Consider the following 21,153-nt stretch of genomic DNA (forward strand, 5'->3'; position numbering starts at 1 on the left):
GAGAGAGAGAGAGAGAGAGAGAGAGAGAGAGAGAGAGAGAGAGAAGGAGGAGGAGGAGGAGGGAGGGGAAGAGAGAGAGCGCTAATATTAGTAAAACTAATTCATTTGAGTTATAGGATAACAAAATTTATATCTAAAAGGAACCTTAGAGACCATCTTATTCTGTCCCATCATTTTACAGATAAGAAAACTGAGGCCAGGGGAAATAACTTGCCCAAGAACCTTTCCACTGTGGAATCCAGTCTTCCTGATCCTCAAACAGATGTGGGCTTTTCTGGGTAGGTAACACTTTTAAGTGGAGAACACCACACAGAAATGACTCTCTGAGAGAAGAAAGCATTAGCTGAAGCGCTCAGCTGCCACCACAGGTGACTATAAGTGAAACATAAGGCAGTGCACACAATTTCACACACAAAGGGAGCCGGGGGTGAGCTTGCTTCCCACTCGCCTTCTGACATCAGACCCCTTCAATGTAGCTCACCGGACGACCAGCAACAAAATCCTTGGCAAGAAAATGAATCTCTTTCTCCCATTGCCTGCTGCCTTTCACTTCACGCCCCCAGAGAAGTCTTTCTTCATCCGACAAACAGTGAAGATTTTTTTCCAGGTCACATGATCCAGGATGAAGGGGGAAAATCCTACTTGGAACAGAGATGGCTTGTGAGTTTCAACAGATCAAGGGTGATTAGGTGTGAGGTGGAGGGTGGCGGTATATAAAGAATGTCTTCTGTACCACGGCAAACGTCCCTCCACCAAATGAATGCTTCTCTTGAATCAGACATGAATGTATCTGAAGGCACAGTCACAAGCCAGCTCAGGGCCACTAGCCGGACTTACTTTTATTTCACCACAACAACCCTGGTTCTGTGTCTCATCTTTACTCTGGCGACTATAATGGTCTTAGTAGTTCAGAAGAAGGTAAGTCAATGGCATCCTCTCCCCCTTCCTGTCTTAACTTATGTTTTGTTTTGTTGTGTTTTGTTCTTCCTGGAGGTATTCTTTGAAAAACCCAATAAATTATTTGAGATAAACAGTAACAACTCAAGAGAGAAAAGAGGAACCAGACTCTGGCTAAATCATTTGTTTGGCAGGGGCACACTTTTTTTGGGTAGTTCCTCAAATGTTTCAGAGAGTTAAGGGAGAGGAGCCCATAGAACAGACAACAACAAGTGCATGGTGGAAGTGAGGTTTTAAGTCAGCTTTTTAAAAAAAGGTCTAGACATAGAGCTCATATCATGGCAGGAAGCAATGAGTGCAGTCAACATGATATCCTAATCATACACTTGTCTTCTGCTCCAAAGACTTGGCCCTCAAGTGCAAAGTAAGTCCCATTTAAATGTTCCAAATGCTAAATCCAAAAGTTGATTCTTCTCTAAGGAGGTAAGCCAAGAATGAATTGTTGGGGCAAAAATACTAATTACTCCCATTTTTCTCTGTCATGTTAAGGTATTTTCTTTACAATAACTCTGTGAGAGAAGCTGTACAGATATTGGGGTGAGGTTCCCTCTACTTTATTGATAGGAACCTGCAAGACAGAGAAGTTAGATGCCATTGGTCACATTGATAGGGAAGATAGGCAAAGACACCCCTGAGAGTTGAGGTGGACAAAAGGCATTACATGAATGCTTCATGTTGGACCATATTAGAGTGAAAAGGGTTATCTGGAAGGCTCACTTTAAGCTCATCCTTGAAAGCTCCCCTGTCCTCCCCACCACATCCAGACCCCACCCCCCCTGCAAAAAAAAAAAAGTGCTTCTCAACAACAAAGTAGAGGGAATGTTCCCTCAAGACTTCCTCAAAACATTCCAATTATCAATGGTGGTAGTGAAAGTTATACTATGTAGTAGTACCAGTACTATGCAATTTGAGGGCTCAAATGACCTTGCCATAATGACCTCCGTTTCCTTCTACTTAGAAGAGAGAATGTTAAAGCCAGAAAAGCTATTGAAATATGGAATGTTCAAACCTTGAAATATTCGGACGAGAAAAGACTTTAAAGATTACCTGGTTCAACCTCCTCATTTTACAAATAAGGAAACCAAAAGTTAGATACTAAAAGTAACTTGCCCAAGGCCAAATAACTTATTCATGTGAAAGCCAGAATTATAACCAGGATCTGCAGACTCTTAGTTTAGAGTTCATATTTCATTTCAGTCAAAGGGACTAAGGTTCCCACACTTAGCATCTAGGTAAGTATAGACAAATTATTTAGTCTCTTGGAGCCTCAGTCTTCTCATCTATAAAATAGGAATCACAGACTCTCAAAATGGGAAGAGACTTTAGGGGTCATCAAGTCCTAAGAATATTTAGAGAAAAATCCCCTCTAGGGAGAAGAAATATTTGCCTTACCTCAGAGGGCTTTGAGGAAAGGGCTTTGTAAACCCTAGGATACTACATAATTGTGGTCTACTACTACGACCACAACTACTATGGAATTATAAAATCCGCAATCATTTAATAAGCTCCTACTATGTATGAGAACACACTGTACTAGTAAGTGAAATAACAAAGGTAAGAGTTAAACAGTCCTTATTCCAGAAAAGTTTACAGTCTAGTAGGGAAAGATAACATGTATGTATATAGCTATCTATAAAAAGTGATGGGGGGGGGGAAGGACACTAACCACTAAAGTGGGGGCCAAATGTTATTAACAACAGAGAAAAAGCCAGAAGGAAAAAGTTACAAACTATGAGTCCAAAGCATGATTCTTATAAAGGAATTTTCTAAAGTACATTCTGTTAGTATTGATAAAACTAAATCAAAGCAAACCACAGCATGGTCATCATAACGTGCTACATAGTTCATCATTTTAGAATGCTGTTGAGGTAATTTTGAGTTTTATGAAATGTTCTAGTTTTATTGGGCAACACATGATAACACAAGTGGCCAGACATTTCACCGCCATTCAGGACAAAGGACTGAAAGTTTCTTAAAAATCAATTGCCTGTGGCCATGCTACATTGTTAGTTTTTGAGTGTCAGGAGTCCAAGCTAGATGCAAAAACTCATTTCAATAATCGATTTTAATGTATCTGGCTTGTTTAAAGGTGTTAGCCAATCCCAAATAAAGTTTGATTCCAATCTGTAAGGAAACAACGCATTATTTTTACTTTTAAAGCAGATTTTTTTTGTATTGAAGCTTTTGAAATACTCTAATTATATAGGTTATTGATCAATTGTGGAATAAGTAATTAATGTCTATCCTCATACATCAATGGCTACAACAAGAAAATTGAAGTAGTCCTTAAGTAATCTTTTTTCATAGCTTACACACACAATACTATATTTTACTAGTGGGCCCAGATGTTATGTCATAATAACAATGTAAATAACCAGGCAGTTGTTGAGAGGGAACTTTTACCCGGGGATATATGCATCCAAATGGGCCAATGCCCTCAAATACCATAGTATGGCTTCCTTCCTGAGCCATGGCCGCTGTGTGTGTGAGTATGTGTATCCACGTACACATATACACAAATATATGTACATGTAGATATAGATATACATATAAAGTTCATCTAATAAAATCAGAGAGGCAAATGAAGAGCAATCAGGGAATATAGTAGCCAAAAATAATTCTTAAAAATATTTTTGACATAGGGACTAAGTTGGTAGGAGTCTTATAGCTGAAAAGAGACCTTAGAACATAAAATATAAGGATATAGAATGTTGGAACTGGAAGGAATGCTAGGATGTAGAATTTTAGAGTTACAAAGGAACTTAGAACACAGAATGTTAGAGTTGGAAGGTACTTTAGGACACTGAAGGTTAGGGTAGAAAGCAGTCTTAAAGATTTGACTTGATAATTTTAAAGACATCGAAACCAGAGCTCAGGGGGCAATACAACATTTAATGGTGACCCCAGGTCACCTTATCTAGTGTGGTACTCTTTTACCCCATTATAAATTCTCATTTTGAACCCATTGTAAACTTTTGTTCTTCTATTTACTTCAATAGAGTTGGGCCATTTATTGAGTATGGTTATTTCCCAGCAAGCAAAGCAGTAGAAATGCTTTTAAATCAAACCTTGTGCCCTCTCTTCCTAAAGTTGACCTTTCTAATTGGAAGTATAAATGAATTAGAAAAACTGATTACATGACTGGGCACATTTTTATTTCCTTCCCAGATAAGTTTTACCTGCTTTAGACTGAAGGGCTCTTGGACGGACAATGCCATAAGGTCATGCCAGACTTGAAAGGGTCATTCAGGTGCTTACAGACTAACAGAAAAAATGGGTCATGTACATGCCTAACTATACAGATAATGTATATAGGTAACAATACCCTTAGTAATGTACGCAGGGAGTCAAATTCACAACACCAATTTCTTGAGGGGTCCAGAGGAGGGAGAAATCTGCAACATGAGCTAAAGAGGTCAGGAAAAACCATATAGAGGAATTAAAACTTGAAATGGTAGTATTTGAATAAGCTTTCCAAAAAAGTGTAATCATGGGTAATTGGGTAATTAACCAATGATGTATTCATTACATAATCTAGTAGGGTATGTATTCAGGACAAGGGAGGGAACACCTATAAAAGAAAAGTATAGAAAAGATTTCCTGAAAATACACTGGACCTATAATGCTAAAATCCATTGTACTATATACTATTCCCATTGAGGAAGAGGCTTAGACAGAGAGAAAAGTATCCAGGTAGACATTTTACTTTGTCCATAAGAACTGGTGGAAGTGAGCAATATAATCCCTTCAATGAACCCCCCAATGAATCTACCTTAAGAGCAGAGCTAACCTCAGCTATGTAAATAGTGAATCCAACCCATCCACAATCCAAGGTTATGCTCCTATTAAACAATGTGACATTGATAAGGAATGGTCTTCCTGAACTAGGACCAAAAAACTGCCCCATGTCCCCTGAGTTGCTATCAAATAACAATAGCACTTATTCCTTTGATCCATGGACAGGGGTGAGAAGGGAGATTTTTGATTGGAAAAGACTACTAATTTTAAAAAAAAGTATGACTATTTGCAAGTGATAAAGAGAGAAGGGGGGAAGTGGGAGGAAAAGAGGAAGAGAGAGAGAGAGAGAGAGAGAGAGAGAGAGAGAGAGAGAGAGAGAGGTAAGCAAATGAGGAAAGTATGAGAGAGATAGAGATTGTCAGAGACAGAGATATTGACCCAGAGAAAGAGGTTGCTGTAAACAGGAAGTTTGACCTGGAGAAAAAAAAAAGAAATATTGATGGAAAGGCAGGCAGTTACAAAAAGCCAGAGCAATTGATTGCAAAAGACTGAGAGAGAAACCAATTTCCTGATGGGGGAGACAGAGTAGGGATAAAATACAGTATCAAATCTAGAGACCTGATTTCAAATTATTATTATTATTTTGGGGGGGGAAGGATTAAGTAACTTGTTCAAGGTTACATGGCCAGTTATTTCTGGGTGTGGTGCTAAGTATCAGAGGCCAGATTCGATCCCAGGTCATCCCAACTCTGGGGCCAGTGCTCTTACTGCACCAGCTGGCTGCCCCTAAGCAATTGGGGTTAAGTAACTTGCTTAAGGTTACACGGCCAGGTGTTTCTGGATGTGTGCTAAGTGTCTGAGCCCAGATTCGATCCCAGGTCATCCCGACACTAGAGCCGGTGCTCTTACTCGCTCTGCTACCTGGCCGCCCCCTGATTTCAAATTATAATAGTTCTCATTTTTATAGCACTTTAAGGTTTACTAAGCACTTTCCTCAGGACAACACTATGAGGTAGGCAGTGTACAGTGTGAGCATTCTCCAACCCAAGCCTCCCAACTCCTCTCTTCTCCTAAACTAGTGAGTAAACTGTCCCTTCCCTTCTCTGGGCCTCAGTTTCCCCCTCTGAAAAATGAAGGGATGGGCTAGAAGGCCTCTAAGGACACTGCCAAAGTTATCACTATGCTTCTCTCCACCATCCAGGACCTTACCTGAATGGAATGAAGAATGAACAATAGCCAATTAGCTGCTGGCAGGGGGAACACAGCCTCTACCTTGGATAGTACATACTAGGGAAAGCCATGGCTGCATGGTTCCTAGGGTGCCCTTAAAGAGGTCATGATACACCAAAGAACTGCATTGTCTCCTACAGATGCATCTGGGCTCTTCCTATACTTGCTCCATAGTTTTTCCTTTGGATAGAAGGAAGGAAAGATTATTATTAGGCTAAAGCTGGCAGAGGGGTACTGATTTTCTTATTTTGCAATGGTTTTTAAATGCTGACTCTAAACAACTTTTTTTCTTTGTATAATCCAGTTAGCATTTTCTTTAATGAAACTAATTCAAATTATTCTGGTCACAGAGGGCTGAATCCATTCATCACAGAGATCCCAAACTGTCTAGTAATAAGAATAATTGTTGCCCTGCTCCCATTCCAGAGCTCTTTCCTTTGCATCACACTTTCACAACATTTTTCAGTGACACTAACTATACCCCACGTAGAATAAGCATCAACCATTAGAACATGGGTTCCAAACACAAGCTGTTCTTTTCAGAAGAGCCTAGGCCCTAAAAAGTCATGTTTATATATCAAAGTACAACCCTAAACTCTATAGCATTTCATCTATAAAATGAAGCTAATAATTGTACCTGTCTCACATTTGTAAGGATCAGACAAGATAATGTATAGAAAGTACTTTGTAAATCTTAAATAGCATCATATTATTATCATTATTATTAGGTAAGGATGGACAGGAAGGAGGTTAGGCCTGTATACTCTATGACATCTCCTATAATCAGTGGCTACATTTGATTGTCTAATTCAACTCTCATCAAAAAAGGAAGCATTTGACTCTAATTGTTTCTTTCTGCAATTGGAGATACTGAGCCAAGCTATTGCAGTATTATTGCTAAAAATAGAAATAGAGTTGGAATGGACCTTCGTTTAGTTCAACTCTCTCACTTTTGCAGTTAAGGAAACCGAGGCCCAAAGAGGTTAAGTGACTTGATCAAAGTCACATAGGCAGTAAGGAATGGATCCAGCATTTGAACCCAGGTCCTCTGATTCTAAATATTATATCACACTGCAGAGCTATAACTAGCCAGAACTGTAGTTGGGGCAAATTTAGTTTGGAGGGAGGAGGGAGAGGAGCAGGCAGGGGACAGGCAAGCTTCTGGAGTGACTGTCTTGCGGAGAGTACAGCCTCCCCAGGAAGAGGTTGGGGTTTAAGGTGACTTCAGGAGTAGGGCACCACAGCCATGGGACCTGAGAAGGTGATAGGAGTAATCACAGCACATGATGCTGGAGTACTATCAGTCAAGGGTCAGGGGCTATGGTGGCACTGAAGACAGAAGTGTTTCCCCTTGCTCTGCCACCAAATGTTGAGACCCTGGATAAAGCTCCATTTGCACTCTGGTCATTACAGTGCTGTTGCACTACATAAGATTTCAGAATAAGACTCGAAGGGAAGCCCCAGAGGGAACCCTGATATAATAGCTTCTGAGCATCATCTCCTGTAGTCCCAAGGGATGAATGAAGTATATCACTAAAACAAAGGCAACCTATGCTAGTGATTGTTCTGGCTGTAGTATGCTGTGTGGCCCTGAGTAAATCATTTGCCTTCTCCGGAGCTTGGTTCTTCATCTGAAAAGTGAGGGGGTTCAACCAGAAAATTGCAAAGGTTTTGTTTTATTTCATTTTTAGCAGGTCTAATATTCTACACATTAGGTTCTAAGGTCCCTTCCATATATAGTCATTCATGATACTAGTATTCTTCACCACTGTGATTAAACATGAGTATTGAACACAAAAAATAAAGCCTTAATCCATTCCTTCATTTATCCTAGAAGCAGCTCAGTGTCTCCATGAATAGACTGCTGAGCCTGCAGTCAGGAAGTCCTGAGTTCAAATCCAGCCTCAGATGCATGACTTTGAGCAAGTCACTTAACCTCTGTCTGCCTCAGTTTCCTCATTTGGAAAATGAGGATAATAATCTCTCCTATATCACAGGATTGTTGTGAGGATCAGATGAGGTAATACTGATAAACCACATAGCATAGTGCCTGGCACAAAGCAGGCACTTACCAAACGCTCGTTCCTTCCCCCTTCCCTGAAGATCTTAATTCAAAGACTTACAATGTGATTGTGGGAAATCACTTCATCTCCCTAAGGCTTAGTTTGCTCATCTGTAAAACTGGGGAAAAACACTTGCATTACCAACATCCCAGTTCTGTTATATTTTATTAACATTAAAGGACTATATTAGAGTGAGCTGTTACTATCTTCAGGAAAAGAACGATGACCATTGGTCCAATTGATCCTGAACAGAACAAGAGAATGCATGGGATGGCCTTTGACCTTTTCATTTTTATCAGTTAGAACTTCCTTTAGGCAAGAGACTGAATCACATGCATTCTTCATGTCCCCTCCCCTCTCAAGGACTTCAGAACATGACATTGTACCCTAATTCACCCCCTAAAAGTCTACCAAAAGTGAGGGGATGGGAGGAACTTAAAGAAATTGACTCTGTTTCAAATTACATATACTTTGAACTATTACACCTAATGAGTCAACAACCATGCTCTTATAAAATTAGCTACCAGGGCAAAATTCCCAGACAGTCTATTTGCTTTTGTCCTAAAGATGGTAGAAAGAACATAGTGCTAACTTCAGTAGTGTCCTTAGAGACCTTCTAACCCATCCCTTCATTTTTTCAGAGGAGAAAACTGAGACCCAGAGAAGGGAAGAGACAATTTACTTGCTAGTTTAGAATAAGAGTGGAGTTGGGAGTCAGGAGGCCTGGGTCTGAAAATATCGTGTGACCCTGAGTAAACCATTCAAATCTCTTTGAGCCTCAATTTTCCCACATATAAAATAAGAATTAGAATATTCACACTGCACACTGCCTACCTCATAGCACCTTTAAGAGTTATAAAATGTGAGCTAGGTGGCACAGTAGATAGAGCACCAGGCCTCAAATCATGAAGACCCGAGTTCAAATCTGGCCTCAGATACTCACCACTGTGTGACCCATAGCAAGTCGCTTAATCCTGTTTGCCTCAGTTTCCTCATCTGTAAAATGAGCTGGAGAAGAAAATGGCAAATTATTCCAGTATCTTTGCTAAGAAAACTCTAAATGGGGAGTCAGACATGACCAAAACAACTGAACAACAATAATTATATTTGAACTCAGGTCTCTGGATTTGGGATCATTTCCTTCCCTTCCTTCTTTAATGAAAAACAATTCTGTAGAATCAGGTCATGCACCTTCACCAATGAGTGCACACCAAGGAGGGACTGGGGAGATCTCAAAAGATCCTGGCTTTCATTTTATTTCAATGAAAATAACTTGAATCATAAAATGTTAGAGTTGGATCAAACCTTAGACTACAGAATGTTAGACACAGAACATGGACTTAGTAGAACTGGAAGGACCTTCAGAGATCATCTGGTCAAGATGCTTTGTTTTATGGGTGTGGACAGAGAGGCACCAGCTAGAAGGTCATAGAACCTTATGATCTAGAGCTGAGAAGGATTTGAGGTGTCATGAACTTGCCTTAAGTCATACACAAAGTGAATCAGTGGCAGAGCCATGAAGCTTGTGATCCCTTCTGCAAAGTCTTTAATAAACCACATGACTGTGCCTCCAAAAGGCCCTTCCTCATTCAAAAGCAAACAGCCCTGAGAGGAATAACAGATTAACTCTCAAATCTGAACACAGTGTCCTGTACATATTAGCTATACAATAGGACTTTCTGGATTGAATTGAACTTATTTTCTCCATCATTAGCACCTTACAAATGAATAATTTATCAGAGAACAAACTAGCATTTTTGAAATCAAAGAGCAGGATCCTGAGGAAATAATAGGACACAGAGTAGCTAAATGAGAAGTTAACTGATTAAGTGTCTAGAAATTAGCTAGAATTTCATTCATTGTCTACCCACTCCAGTGCACTAGTAAAAATGAAATGTCAGCTGCTTATAACATCACCCACTTGTTGCTTCCGAGGACTTCCAGAAAGAAATCCACCAGTTGGTGAAGTTAGTTCATAAAATCATAGACTCTCTAAGGGACCTCAAAGGCCATCTAGTCAACATTTTTCTCTCCTGACTATATTTTGTGGATAAGAAGACTAAGGTGTAGTAAGGAGGACTCATGAAATCACAGCCTCAGAGTTAGAAGAGGCTGTCCTGCAAATCTACCTTCATACTCAGGTCATCCAACATCTGCTAGAAGGCTTTCTTGTATTTTTATTTATTTTTTTAAATTTATTTTTATTTTTTCTCTCCTTCCCAGATCCCCTAATTTGAAAGGAAAAAAAAGGAAAACAAAAAACTTACAACAAATATGCATCGTCAAGCAAAAAAAAAATCATCCTCCATTGGCAATGTCCAAAAAAGTGTGTCTTATTCTGGATTTTAAGGCTATTACCTGGTTTTCAGAAGATAGGTAGCATTCTTCATTATTAGTCCTCTGGAATCATGACTGGTCATTACATTGATGAGAATTCTTAAGTCTTTCAAAGTTTTTCATTTTCACAGCATTGGGGCAGGAGGCTCCATTGCATTACAGGAAATCTTTGATTTTTCAGAAAGACCATCCATTTGTATGGTGGACCTATAACTTATTGCTCAATGGTACTAGTTCTACCTATTGGAGTTACACAGAACAAGACAACCCCCTCCTCTATAGGACAGCCCTTCAAATATTTGAAGAAAATGGCTTACTTTAGTCTTTTTTAGTAATTTCTGATTGGTGTTTAAGATACCATCCTAGGCAGGGAGTGTCTAATTGGCACAGTCAGGAACAGCAAGAGAGCTATAGTCAAATTCTATGAGGATCCTCTTTTCCTAAATGATTCTCCCTCCCAGGAGATACCACCTGGTATCTCTGCCTCATTTCCTTTCAAGTACTAGGAATGTTTGACAACCTCAGATTCTAAATCCCAAACTTCCCTTACCAAATATTATCTTTTCTTTTTTGATGGCAAGCTGTGCTTAATTCAGCCACAAGAAAGGCTTTATATCTCTAATTAATGAATCTCATATGGGAAGGACCCAACAGGATTTTCAGTTTATGTTGAAAGATTCAGATTTGGACCCATGTGGTTACTTCTCTCCACCAATGAAGATCACTACTTAGTAGAGACAGTGACAAATTGGAGTATGGCCAGAGAAAAGTGACTAGGACATTAAGGAAACTCACTGAAGTCCCTTTCAGTTCTAGACCTACAATCCATGTGGGGACTAGTTGAAGGACATGGGGATATTTTGTGTTCATAGGGTTGTAGATCTAGGGCTGGAAAGTGACCTTAAAAGCCATGGAGCCAAACCTTTTCATTTTGTATATGAAAAAACTGAGACTGGGGGAGGCAAAGTGCTTTGTTTGTCCAAGGCTATACCGGTCATTAAGCATCAGAGGAAAAGAAAAGAATGCCGTGGCTGTAAGGGTAGAGATTAGGGAACAGCACAGTGATAATTATCTTTCAATATTTGAAGGGCTATCAGGGCAAAGAAAGATTCTTTAATTCTGCTTGGTTGTAGATGGCAGAACTACATACTGAACCAGGACTTGAGTTGTAGAGAGGCTAATTTAGGCTTGAAGCAAGAGGGAAAAAATCCTCTGGCCATCCTCCAGTTTGTCAATGTCTTGCTAAGTCACAGGCTGTGTTGTTAGTAGAGTACCTACATTCATTAAAAACTGGAACTTTCAAGGCATCAGAGTAAGAATCTGAGCACTTGCTATCCAGAAGTGGAATGACCTATGGCGAGTTTCTCCAAATCAGAGAGAGGTCTTCTAAAAGAGGCTAGGTACCCCCTTGGGGATTTTAAAGAACGAGTCCCATTCAGGTCAAGATTAGACTACATTGCCTCTGAGATTTCTTTCCACTCTGAGTTTTTGTGATTCTGTGAATTCGTTAAGAGTTGACAAGGTTAAAAAAAATCCATATTCTAATCTGGCTACCTTGCTAGTGATAAGCATCCTTGAACCTAGCTGTGCTGATCCTGAGAACAAATGCCCAGCTCACACTTGGGCTACATCCGGGAAGCATTTAAAGTGTCATCAACTTGCCTAAATCATAAGCAAAGTGAATCAGTGGCAGAGCCATGAAGCTTGTGATCCCTTCTAGGAACTCTTTACAGAACCATATGGCTGTGCCTCCGAAAGGCCCTTCCTCATTCAAAAGCAAACAGTCCTGAGAGGAGTAACAGATTAACCCTCAGATCTGAACACAGTGTCCTGTACATATTAGGTATACAATAGGACTTTCTGAATTGAATTGATTTCACCAAAATTTTAGAGAGTACAAAGTTGAAAAGATCCTACCAGTTTTAAATGTTTTGTATTTTCATTTTGATAGCACTTATACTAATTCAGCTACATGGGGAAAAAAAACCCAGCTTATTATGTACTTAGCTACAATAAGCAAGTAAAACTGGAAGTTAAGAGACAGTCCATTTACTCTCTGCATACATACACCTCCCCAGGTAAGCTCCTTCTCTATCCAACTCAGCCCTATTTACCCCAGAAGTCTAAGGTTGAGTGTCCCCAGGACTCCCACAAGGGGTTGATGCTGGAGGTTTCCTCTCGTGAAGAACTAAACTTTCTCCCAGTGGTTTGGTATCCTAAGGTGTCTGTTATGGGTCTTGGGGCTCACCTTTCTAGCTCAACTAAAGGTCTTAAATATTTCTTGTAATATCTTTACATTATGAATTATAAAATAGATTTGAGGCCATTGCAGGTCCAGGACATATATTCTACTGCCTGGCCTAAGTCCCCAAATTGTTCATGTCAGCTCTGCTTACATTCAGATTCTTGCCAACATATCAGAGCTTGTGTCCCATTAACTCAGCATCTTTGACCTCACAGTCAGTCACCTCTGAAACACAAGGCATCAATGAAGGATGTTAGTGGAGGCCAAATGGGACAGCCTGATATAAAAGCACTTGATCAGTCTGAAATCTCCTGGTTGCCCAAAAGCATGAGCATATTCCTATCAAAGGATGCATGTCAGGAGGAGAAAACACATTGAAACAAGATACAGTATTTTAAAGGAAGCATGTAATATTAAGTTTGAATGGCATTCTTCATTCCTGGCTTCTTTTCTTCCTTCAGGAACCCATCCCGCAGTCACCTGACAAATCCCCCCTTATAGGAGGTAAGATTTTGAAATTAATAATGAATGTTTCAGTTGCTTGACTTATTATAAAACTTTGTTGCTTTACTGTCAGAAGCGAAAAAGTGAAAGTCCTCAACAAACCCACATCCTGGTATAGCTTGGTCAGAGCCTGGCCTTCTTCTATGCTTAGGGTGGAACTTGAGGGGCCAAAGAGTAATGGCTTCCACTAAGAGCCATTTCTTTTTTTTTTTTTTTATTTTTGGAGGGCAATTAGGGTTAAGTGACTTGCCCAGGGTCACACAGCTAGTTTTTATGTTAAGTATCTGAGGCCGGATTTGAACTCAGGTTCTCCTGACTCCAGGGCCAGTGCTCTATTCACTGCACCATGTAGCTGCCCCACTAAGAGCCAATTCTAGTGAAGAGACTGAATCTAGAATCAGAAAATCAATGTTTGATTCCTGAGTTTGCCTCTGGGCCTCACTTTCCTGTGCTGTAAAATGAAAGAGGTGGGTTAGATCATCAATAAGTCTCCTTCCTCCTCTGATATTCTGGGCTTTAAGATACTGTCTCCATATACCAGTTATTAAAACACAAATATTTCTTGTCATTAGCCTCTTAGAATGGAAGTTTCTCCAACAGTTAGTTGTTAGCTTTTCAAGGCAAGACCAAGACCCTAAGAAAGTGACAGACCGTCCGTTACTAAAGCATTTCTTAATTTCTTAGTATGTACCAAGTGAGAAGGATATAAGGAAATTGCAAGAACATGGTCTCTTCCTGCACCAAGCTTGAATTCCAAAGGATTAGAAAATACACAAATAACTACAAATATACAAGATAGAGACAGAGATCAGCTAAAATTTGGGGGTGGAGGGTAGAATATGGGGACCAGGAGAGGTCTTGGTGGAGTATTGTGGTGGGGTACCCTAGAGAAAGAGGTCAAGAACCAGGAGTGGGAGAAATGAGACAATGCCAACATCAGATCTCACCAGTTTTATTGTTCTGCCAAAGGTATTAAAATTACAGGACCCACTAGCCAGAGGGTGACTTGAGTAATGTTGCTTTATTCCAAATACTCTTTTATATAAGGAAGCTATTTCTCCACCAGTGTCCAGAAGCCCCTTGAAGTAGTCAGTTCAAATTTATCATGTCTAATATAGCAATTCTTCCAGAATATAAATTCAATAGCACAAGGACAAATCTGCCTCTCCTTTGCAAAAGAAAGATAAAAATAGTAATAGGTTACATTAATTTAGTATGCTATATCTATTGCTTCATTTTATCCTTACAACAACCCTTTGAGATAGAGAAATACTGTTAATCTCATTTTACAAATTAAAAAACCAAAACTAACAAAAGTTAATATGACCTAGTCAAGTACATTCATAATAGTGCCGGAGACTTGACACCTAACTCTCCTTATTCCTGGACTAGGCCTCATCTCATTATGCCAAGTCTGTGTTTCTGCCAGGCGATTTAAATTCCATTTTTTTTTTTTTTGCTCCATGGCTTTCCGTGTTTTTGATGCAGTTACAGTCAGTTCTTGGCCCAAGAAACCTCACTGATACATAGATGAGGAAATGAGGAGGTATCCCATTTTAACATTAAGCCCCAAGGATGCTTTCTCTATGTACTAACAAACAGAGGAAAAAAGCCAAAAATGTATCCAAGACAGAATGAAAGCACATCTTTCATCTACTATAGTTTCATCCAAGAAAAGCATATGCAATGCACTGTCCTTTTTGCAAAGCCTCAGAACAGAGGGGATTTACCCCTCAACGGAGCCCACTATGGTGAACTCATCATTCGATCTTGCCAGGCCTCTTTTCAAAGTAGAAAATCATCATCGGGAATGCCAGGGGACAGACTTAAAACCCTCTAGGGAATCCTAGACCTTCACATTGATGTAAATTTTCTGCCCACACAATACTCAGAAACAGCAAATACTGAGCACCTCAACTGAGGTAGGAGTTTTTGTTCATATGAAAAAAAAAAAAAGATGATGAAATGTGATGAACCAACATTACAGGAAAACCACAAAAAGCAGAAGCCAAATATGCAGTGAAAGGATTTCTGTGTCCCAGTAGGATCCTCCACTTTCCCTGCCCCCAGGCAAAGGCATACTAGTTAGTAGAATCACAGAACACTAAAGGTAAAAGAAAGCTTAAATTACTGGTGTTAAACTCAAAAAAGAAATGGGGCCAATAAACCATACATAAGGATCCCTGAAGGTGATAAATGAAGACTTAGAAAACCACATATTAACATTATCTATGTTCTATTACATTTTTGTTTATTTTGTAATTAAGTTAAAAGATACAATTAAGTTAATTAAAATAATTACATTTTAATCTGGTTTGGGTTGCTCTTGGGAATATTATTGTGGGCAGCCTCATGTTTGATACCAATGTCTTAAAGCATAGGATATTAAGCAATAGACTATGGAAGCTGATAGGTATCTTAGACTATTAGAGCCCAAAATAACCCCACAGCATGATAGCTAAGAGCTGGAAAGAACCTTAGAACATAAATGTCAGAACATGGATTATAGAAAGTTATGGAAAGGGCCTTAAAGCATATAGTGTTAGAACCCAGAGGGACCATAGGATCACAAGTTTATAACTGGAAGGGACCTTAGATGTTATTTAATCCAGTTCTCTAACTGAAGAGATATGTAAATTGAGGGTCCTAAAGGGTGCTTGCCTTGACCAGCAAAATGCGGCTTGTGAGGAAGAATTTGAAGTCAGTTCTCCAGGGCTGCCTTTCATAGCTTATAGAATCTTAGAGCCAGAAAATGTCTTAAAACACAGAATGTCAGAGCTGGAAGGAACCTTAGAGCATCAGTAGTGAAGGAGGAATGTGATGTAGTAGAAAGCATGAGATATTTAAAGTAATGAAGGATCTGTGTTGCTAGCTGTGTGACAAATCTTTTACCCATCTGATTTGATCTAATTTTCTCTTCTGAACACAAGAACAGCAAAGCCTATGGCATCTACCTAGTGGAATTATTGTGAGGAGGCAAATGAGATATTTTCCTAAAGCACTTTACCAGTATATAAATGTCTACAATTATTATTGTTGCTGTAGTTCAAAGGAACATATAAAAGTCAAAGTTGGAAGAAACTTTAGAATGCAGAATGCTGACCTAGAAGTATGCCTAGAACATTGAATATTAGAGCTAAAAGGGACCTACAAAAAATAGAATGTTAGGACTAGAAGGTACCCTTAGACATTGTCTAGTCTGACCCATTTGCATTACAGAGGGGGATCACTGATCTTGAGATGGAAGGAACTCCAGATTCCAACTCATCCAACTGGTTAATTTTCCAAAGGACAGACTGATCCTAATGACTTGCCCAAGATCACATAGTCAGAGGCAAGATTCTGAGTCCTTCTGGCCCCAGATTCAATGCTCTTTCCATTGTCCCCAGACAGGGGAACTAAGTAGAAGAAACAGTCAATTAATGAGAAAAAAAAGAGGGGTGGAAGAGTGGAAATTACATATAAAGGTTAGAGCTGGAAGGAACGTGAAAGATCTTCTAGACCACAGAGGCCTTTGTTATTGTTATTGTTATTGTTATTGTTAAGTTGTTTCAGTTCTGTTCGATTCTTCATGACCCCATTTGGGATTTTCTTGGCAAAGATACTGGAGTGGTTTGCCATTTCCTGCTCCAGCTCATTTTACAGATGAAGGAAACTGGGGCAAACAGGGTTAAGTGACTTGCCCAGTGTCATTTAGTTAGTGAATATCTGAGGTTGGATTTGAACTCAGAAAGATGAGTCTTTCTGAGTCCAAGTCCAGTACTATACTGGGCTACCTAGTGGTCCCAGAGGATGCCTAGGGTTTCTTTCTGATTATTGAATTAACTTGTAGTGAAGTTTGAGAACTTGTTTTGTTTTGATGTTTTTTTAACCATTTCAACAGAATCAATTTCCTTCAAAATCCTATGTATTTTATTTTATACATTTGAAAACATTAATATGAGAAAGGGTCCATAAAAATAACAGATTGCAAAAGGAGTCTGTGACGTAAAGAAATATTAAGAATTTCTGATCCAGAACAACTCCTCATTTTACAGATAGAAGAATTAAGCCCAGATAAGGTTAATCAATTTCCCAAGGTCACACAAGTAGCAAGGAGAGTTTGGATTCCTCTGACTCCAAAATCAACACTCTACCACAAAACACTTCCTTCTCTAAGTGAGTCCTGGAGCATAAAGTCAAGCCCTAATACAGCATTTAAGTCCAAGGCCATAAGATATTTATAGGAAAGATACTTAGATACCTTAATTCTACCTTCCTCTTGAAGACCCCTCAAGCTCTCCAAGAAAAGATGGGTTATTCTAGCACCTCTGAATCTAAAGTGCTGTGTTTTCTTTAAGGTCATTCCCTCAGTGAATTAAAGACACCACCTGGTGGTATCCAAAGCAATGGGGAAGCTTTAAATAGCACAGGGATAGAGTCTTTTAATGGAAAACAGAAGATCCATCTCTCTAGTCATTGCCTTCCAACTTAATAGGGACCAGAAACCGTCCTTTCCCACTACTCTTGGGATAGGACTAATATAACCTGCCCTGCCAAGGGTAAACATGAGATTACTGTAAAGCAGCACCTTAGGCCCTTCCAGGTCCTGACACCTAGAGAGCATATTATCTATCTGCCAGATCTAGGGCTGATGTATCATTACAGAACCCCAATTATTCCTGACTTGTGCAATGGCAGGATCTGGTAGATGGGCCTGAAATCATCTGTTGGCAGACTAGAAATAATGAGCTTTTGAAGGTTAATTGAAGGCTTATATCCCAGACTACTTTAACTTTCTCTTCAGTATTCAGTCTAATATCAAAGTCACAATGAGGGACAAGAGAGCACTATTTCTTTCATTAAATCTTTTTTCTAATAGGAAAGCTTTTTTTAAGAAATAGATTCGCTTGAATCTCCAGATCTTGGAGTATTAGATTTTCCATAAATATAGTAGATGGCTAAAATGTTCCCAGTTATTGCCCTGAGAAAGTCCAGCTCCTAGGACTCTCTCAGCTCTACAGAAATGTGAGTAGCAAAGAATGATCCTTCCTAGTGGTATACAGTAAATGTTTACCACCTGACTCTCCCAGAAAAAAAATGTACATCCATTTAATCATCAAATTTCTAGCCACTTTTCCCCTCTGATGTTTCTTACTCCTTTCTCTGACATCCCATTTCCGGGGCCTCCACCTTAGTTCAGGCCCAATTAAAATGTTAGAATTAAGTAATCCAAGAAGAAGATTTGATACTTTAGGGCAAGGAGGGAACATGAATGAGATGATGAATTTAACTCTTTTATTTAGAAAAATTCTGATTGAAGTTGCCCTGGAATATTCAGGTGAAAATGTAGGAACAAAACTTGAGACAAAAATGCATATTTGAAAATTATACTCAGAGATGATAGTTGTGAAATTCTGATGATGGCACTATCTAACTCAAAAACCTTCAATGGCTAACAGTTATCTACAGAATAAAGTCCAAATGCTATAATATGGGGCCGGAGGGGGCAGGGAATGAATATATGACAGGTTTAAATATTTAATCTACATTCCTAACATTATCTCCATAATTTTCCCAAGTCTAGACAACAACAACGACAAAAAAAAAGATAAAGCAAGCCTTGATCTGTAGCATTGGCTGAATTCTGAGGTATAAATGCTCACACTGAAAATTTAACCACAGGCTTTTACAAAGCTGTCTAGAGCTGCTCCAACTCTGAACCTTCCTCACTTCACTCATTACATTTGCCAATGAAACGAGAGGCTGAAGACAGAAGTGATGCTGAACCGTGGTTATTGACTGCACAGCATCTTCCAGACAATTCAGGTTTCCCCTCCTCCCCAATGGTTACCTTCTACTCCAATGTGCCAGGCTCCTCTTTATGGTCCTGGCACAGGGGTCGGATCAATCAATAAGTATTAATAAGTGCCTATTACATGGGCATTGCATGGCACGGTGGCTAGAGAGCTGTCTCAAAGTCGAGGACCTGGGTTCAAGGCTCACCTCAGATACATGTTCTATGACCATAGAGAAATCATTTAACCTCTCAGGGCTCCAGGCAACTCCCTAAGATTGTAAGTTGCACAAAAGGTGCCCATCTGCATAGATAGAGGGAATTCCCTCGCACTCTCCCTCAGAGAGTTCTCTATGTGTCAGTGAAATGAGAGGTCCAGTCTTTGTCCACCGTGTGTCAACTACTATACAAGAGTCTGGGATTAGAAAGACATAAATGACACAGTCCCTGCCCATTCATTCCATCCATCCCAAATCCAGGGCTCTTTACACTCTATCAAACAAGACCATGAAATTGGAAGAAGCAGAGGAGAATTAGCCTAGGATAGGCAAGGGAGGGGAGAGAAAGAACAGCACATAAACATAAAAGTATGTGGAAAATAAGCATTTTCAAAATTCAGGGTGTTCTAAAAGTCTCAGTGTAGTCAAGCTGTATTGAGACTTTTAGGACACTCTTTATGTGCAAAATTAATATAAGGTAATGCTGATAGAAAGGCACTAATACTCATTTCCCCCCTTATCATCTTTGTTCATACTTTCCACCCCCACATGAAACACCCAGACTCCTCTTTACTTCTATATCAAGGTTCAACTCAAGATGCATCTCTTTGATTAAGCCTTCTTGAACCCATTCTACTCCCTTTTGATCTGTATCTTCTTTAAATTCCTCTAGCATTTAAAGTCCAAACCATGTAATCCATCTTTTTAATTTTTTTTTTAAATTATGGATTCTCAGAGTTGGACTAGATCTTTTTCAAAAAGAATAGCCCCATCTCCCATCCCTCTACTACATCTCAAATGATAGCAGTGAGAGGTGGGGAAGAATAAGGAAAGGCTCCTCCCAGGACACATTTTGCAACAAGAAGCTCATTGTCTCTTGAGGCAGTCTGGTCCATATCTAGACAGATCTAATTATTAGGAAATCTCTGAGGGAAAGCCTGACTCTCTATAATTTTCACACACTGATCCTGATACTATGAGATATTTGAAGAGACAACCTTCTTCCCTCTCTTCCAAGGTCTAATTAATGAGAACATTGGAGGAGATGATCCCTAAGGTCCTTTTCCAGACTTAATTTTCTCCTTTTATAATTTTGTTTGTGTGTGTCTGTGTGCCTATGTGTACATATTCCAAAAAGGGCAGAAGTCACATTTCCAACTTGTATATCCATCCCTATAATCACATAGCTTCTAGGATAGATCTGGGCATACATCATGTGTTCAAAAAGTATCTGTTGACTGAACTCAATTTTTAGCATCTAGGTGGAAATGCTGTCTGCCAGCATTTTCCTCATAGGGCTATAGTTTCTTGGAGGCAAGTGTTTTATCCAATAGAATGTGTGGCTCCAGAGTCAATCATCTCATTTCCCAATTATTTGACTGAGACCTCTATCAATGTCTATGCCCTTCAGTAGCAACAAGCTGAAATGGTGGGACTCAGGGACACTTGTCATATTCATCCAATAGGCCCAATATTCAAGCTGGGCTACGAGGTAGGAAGAATGAAATTGTTTATTGCTTCTTGGAGCTTAACCAGCTTGGGCACAATACCCAATCGCCCCAGAATCAGTCTATCTGGGCTGTCAATATACAATAGGCCTGGATCTAGAGGTTGGGACTTAGTAGGATGGACTTAGTACATGGCCTCTCCATGATCAAGTCTACAGTTCTGACTCTCTCTATGCTCCACTCCATGGCTCTCAGTTTTTTTTTACATCCTAATTTCCAGGGAGTCCATGAGTTCCAGGCAACCAAACTCACCTTTAACTCTATGTAGGCAAGTATCACCCCCCCCCCAAGAAGGTTAAAACAAGGGTGGTTGGGGAGTTTGTTTTTTTTCCCTGAAACTGAGGGAAAAAGTATCAGAACAGAAATCTAAAAAAAGTTAAAAATAGATGCTGCCATTTGAGTTCAGGAAGTATGAATCTTTAAAGATCCTTTTCTCCCCATCCTTGGGTTTCTCAGAAACCAGCTGATTTCAGTGAATCACACATTTTTAAAAGAAAGGAAGAAAAAGAAAGAGAGAAAGAAAGAAAGAGAGAAAGAAAGAAAGAAAGAAAGAAAGAAAGAAAGAAAGAAAGAAAGA

The 21,153-nt window shown here is 39.5% G+C and overlaps 1 protein-coding gene across 1 annotated transcript in view; it reads left to right on the forward strand.

Moving 5' to 3' along the window:
- Positions 1-248: 248 nt before the first annotated feature.
- The window catches only part of TNFSF8 (TNF superfamily member 8), a 42,801-nt gene continuing 21,896 nt past the window's right edge, over positions 249-21,153 (forward strand). The window contains exons 1-2 of the mRNA XM_069073969.1: positions 249-918; positions 13,032-13,074. Of these exons, the coding sequence (XP_068930070.1) occupies positions 721-918; positions 13,032-13,074 (241 nt within the window). The 5' untranslated portion in view covers positions 249-720. The remainder of the gene's footprint in view (positions 919-13,031; positions 13,075-21,153) is intronic.

The sequence above is a fragment of the Petaurus breviceps genome, unplaced genomic scaffold, assembly GCF_028583685.1.
Source record: "Petaurus breviceps papuanus isolate PSGF00001 unplaced genomic scaffold, PetGlider_PUasm1.0 90879, whole genome shotgun sequence".
Classification (NCBI taxonomy): Eukaryota; Metazoa; Chordata; class Mammalia; order Diprotodontia; family Petauridae; genus Petaurus; species Petaurus breviceps.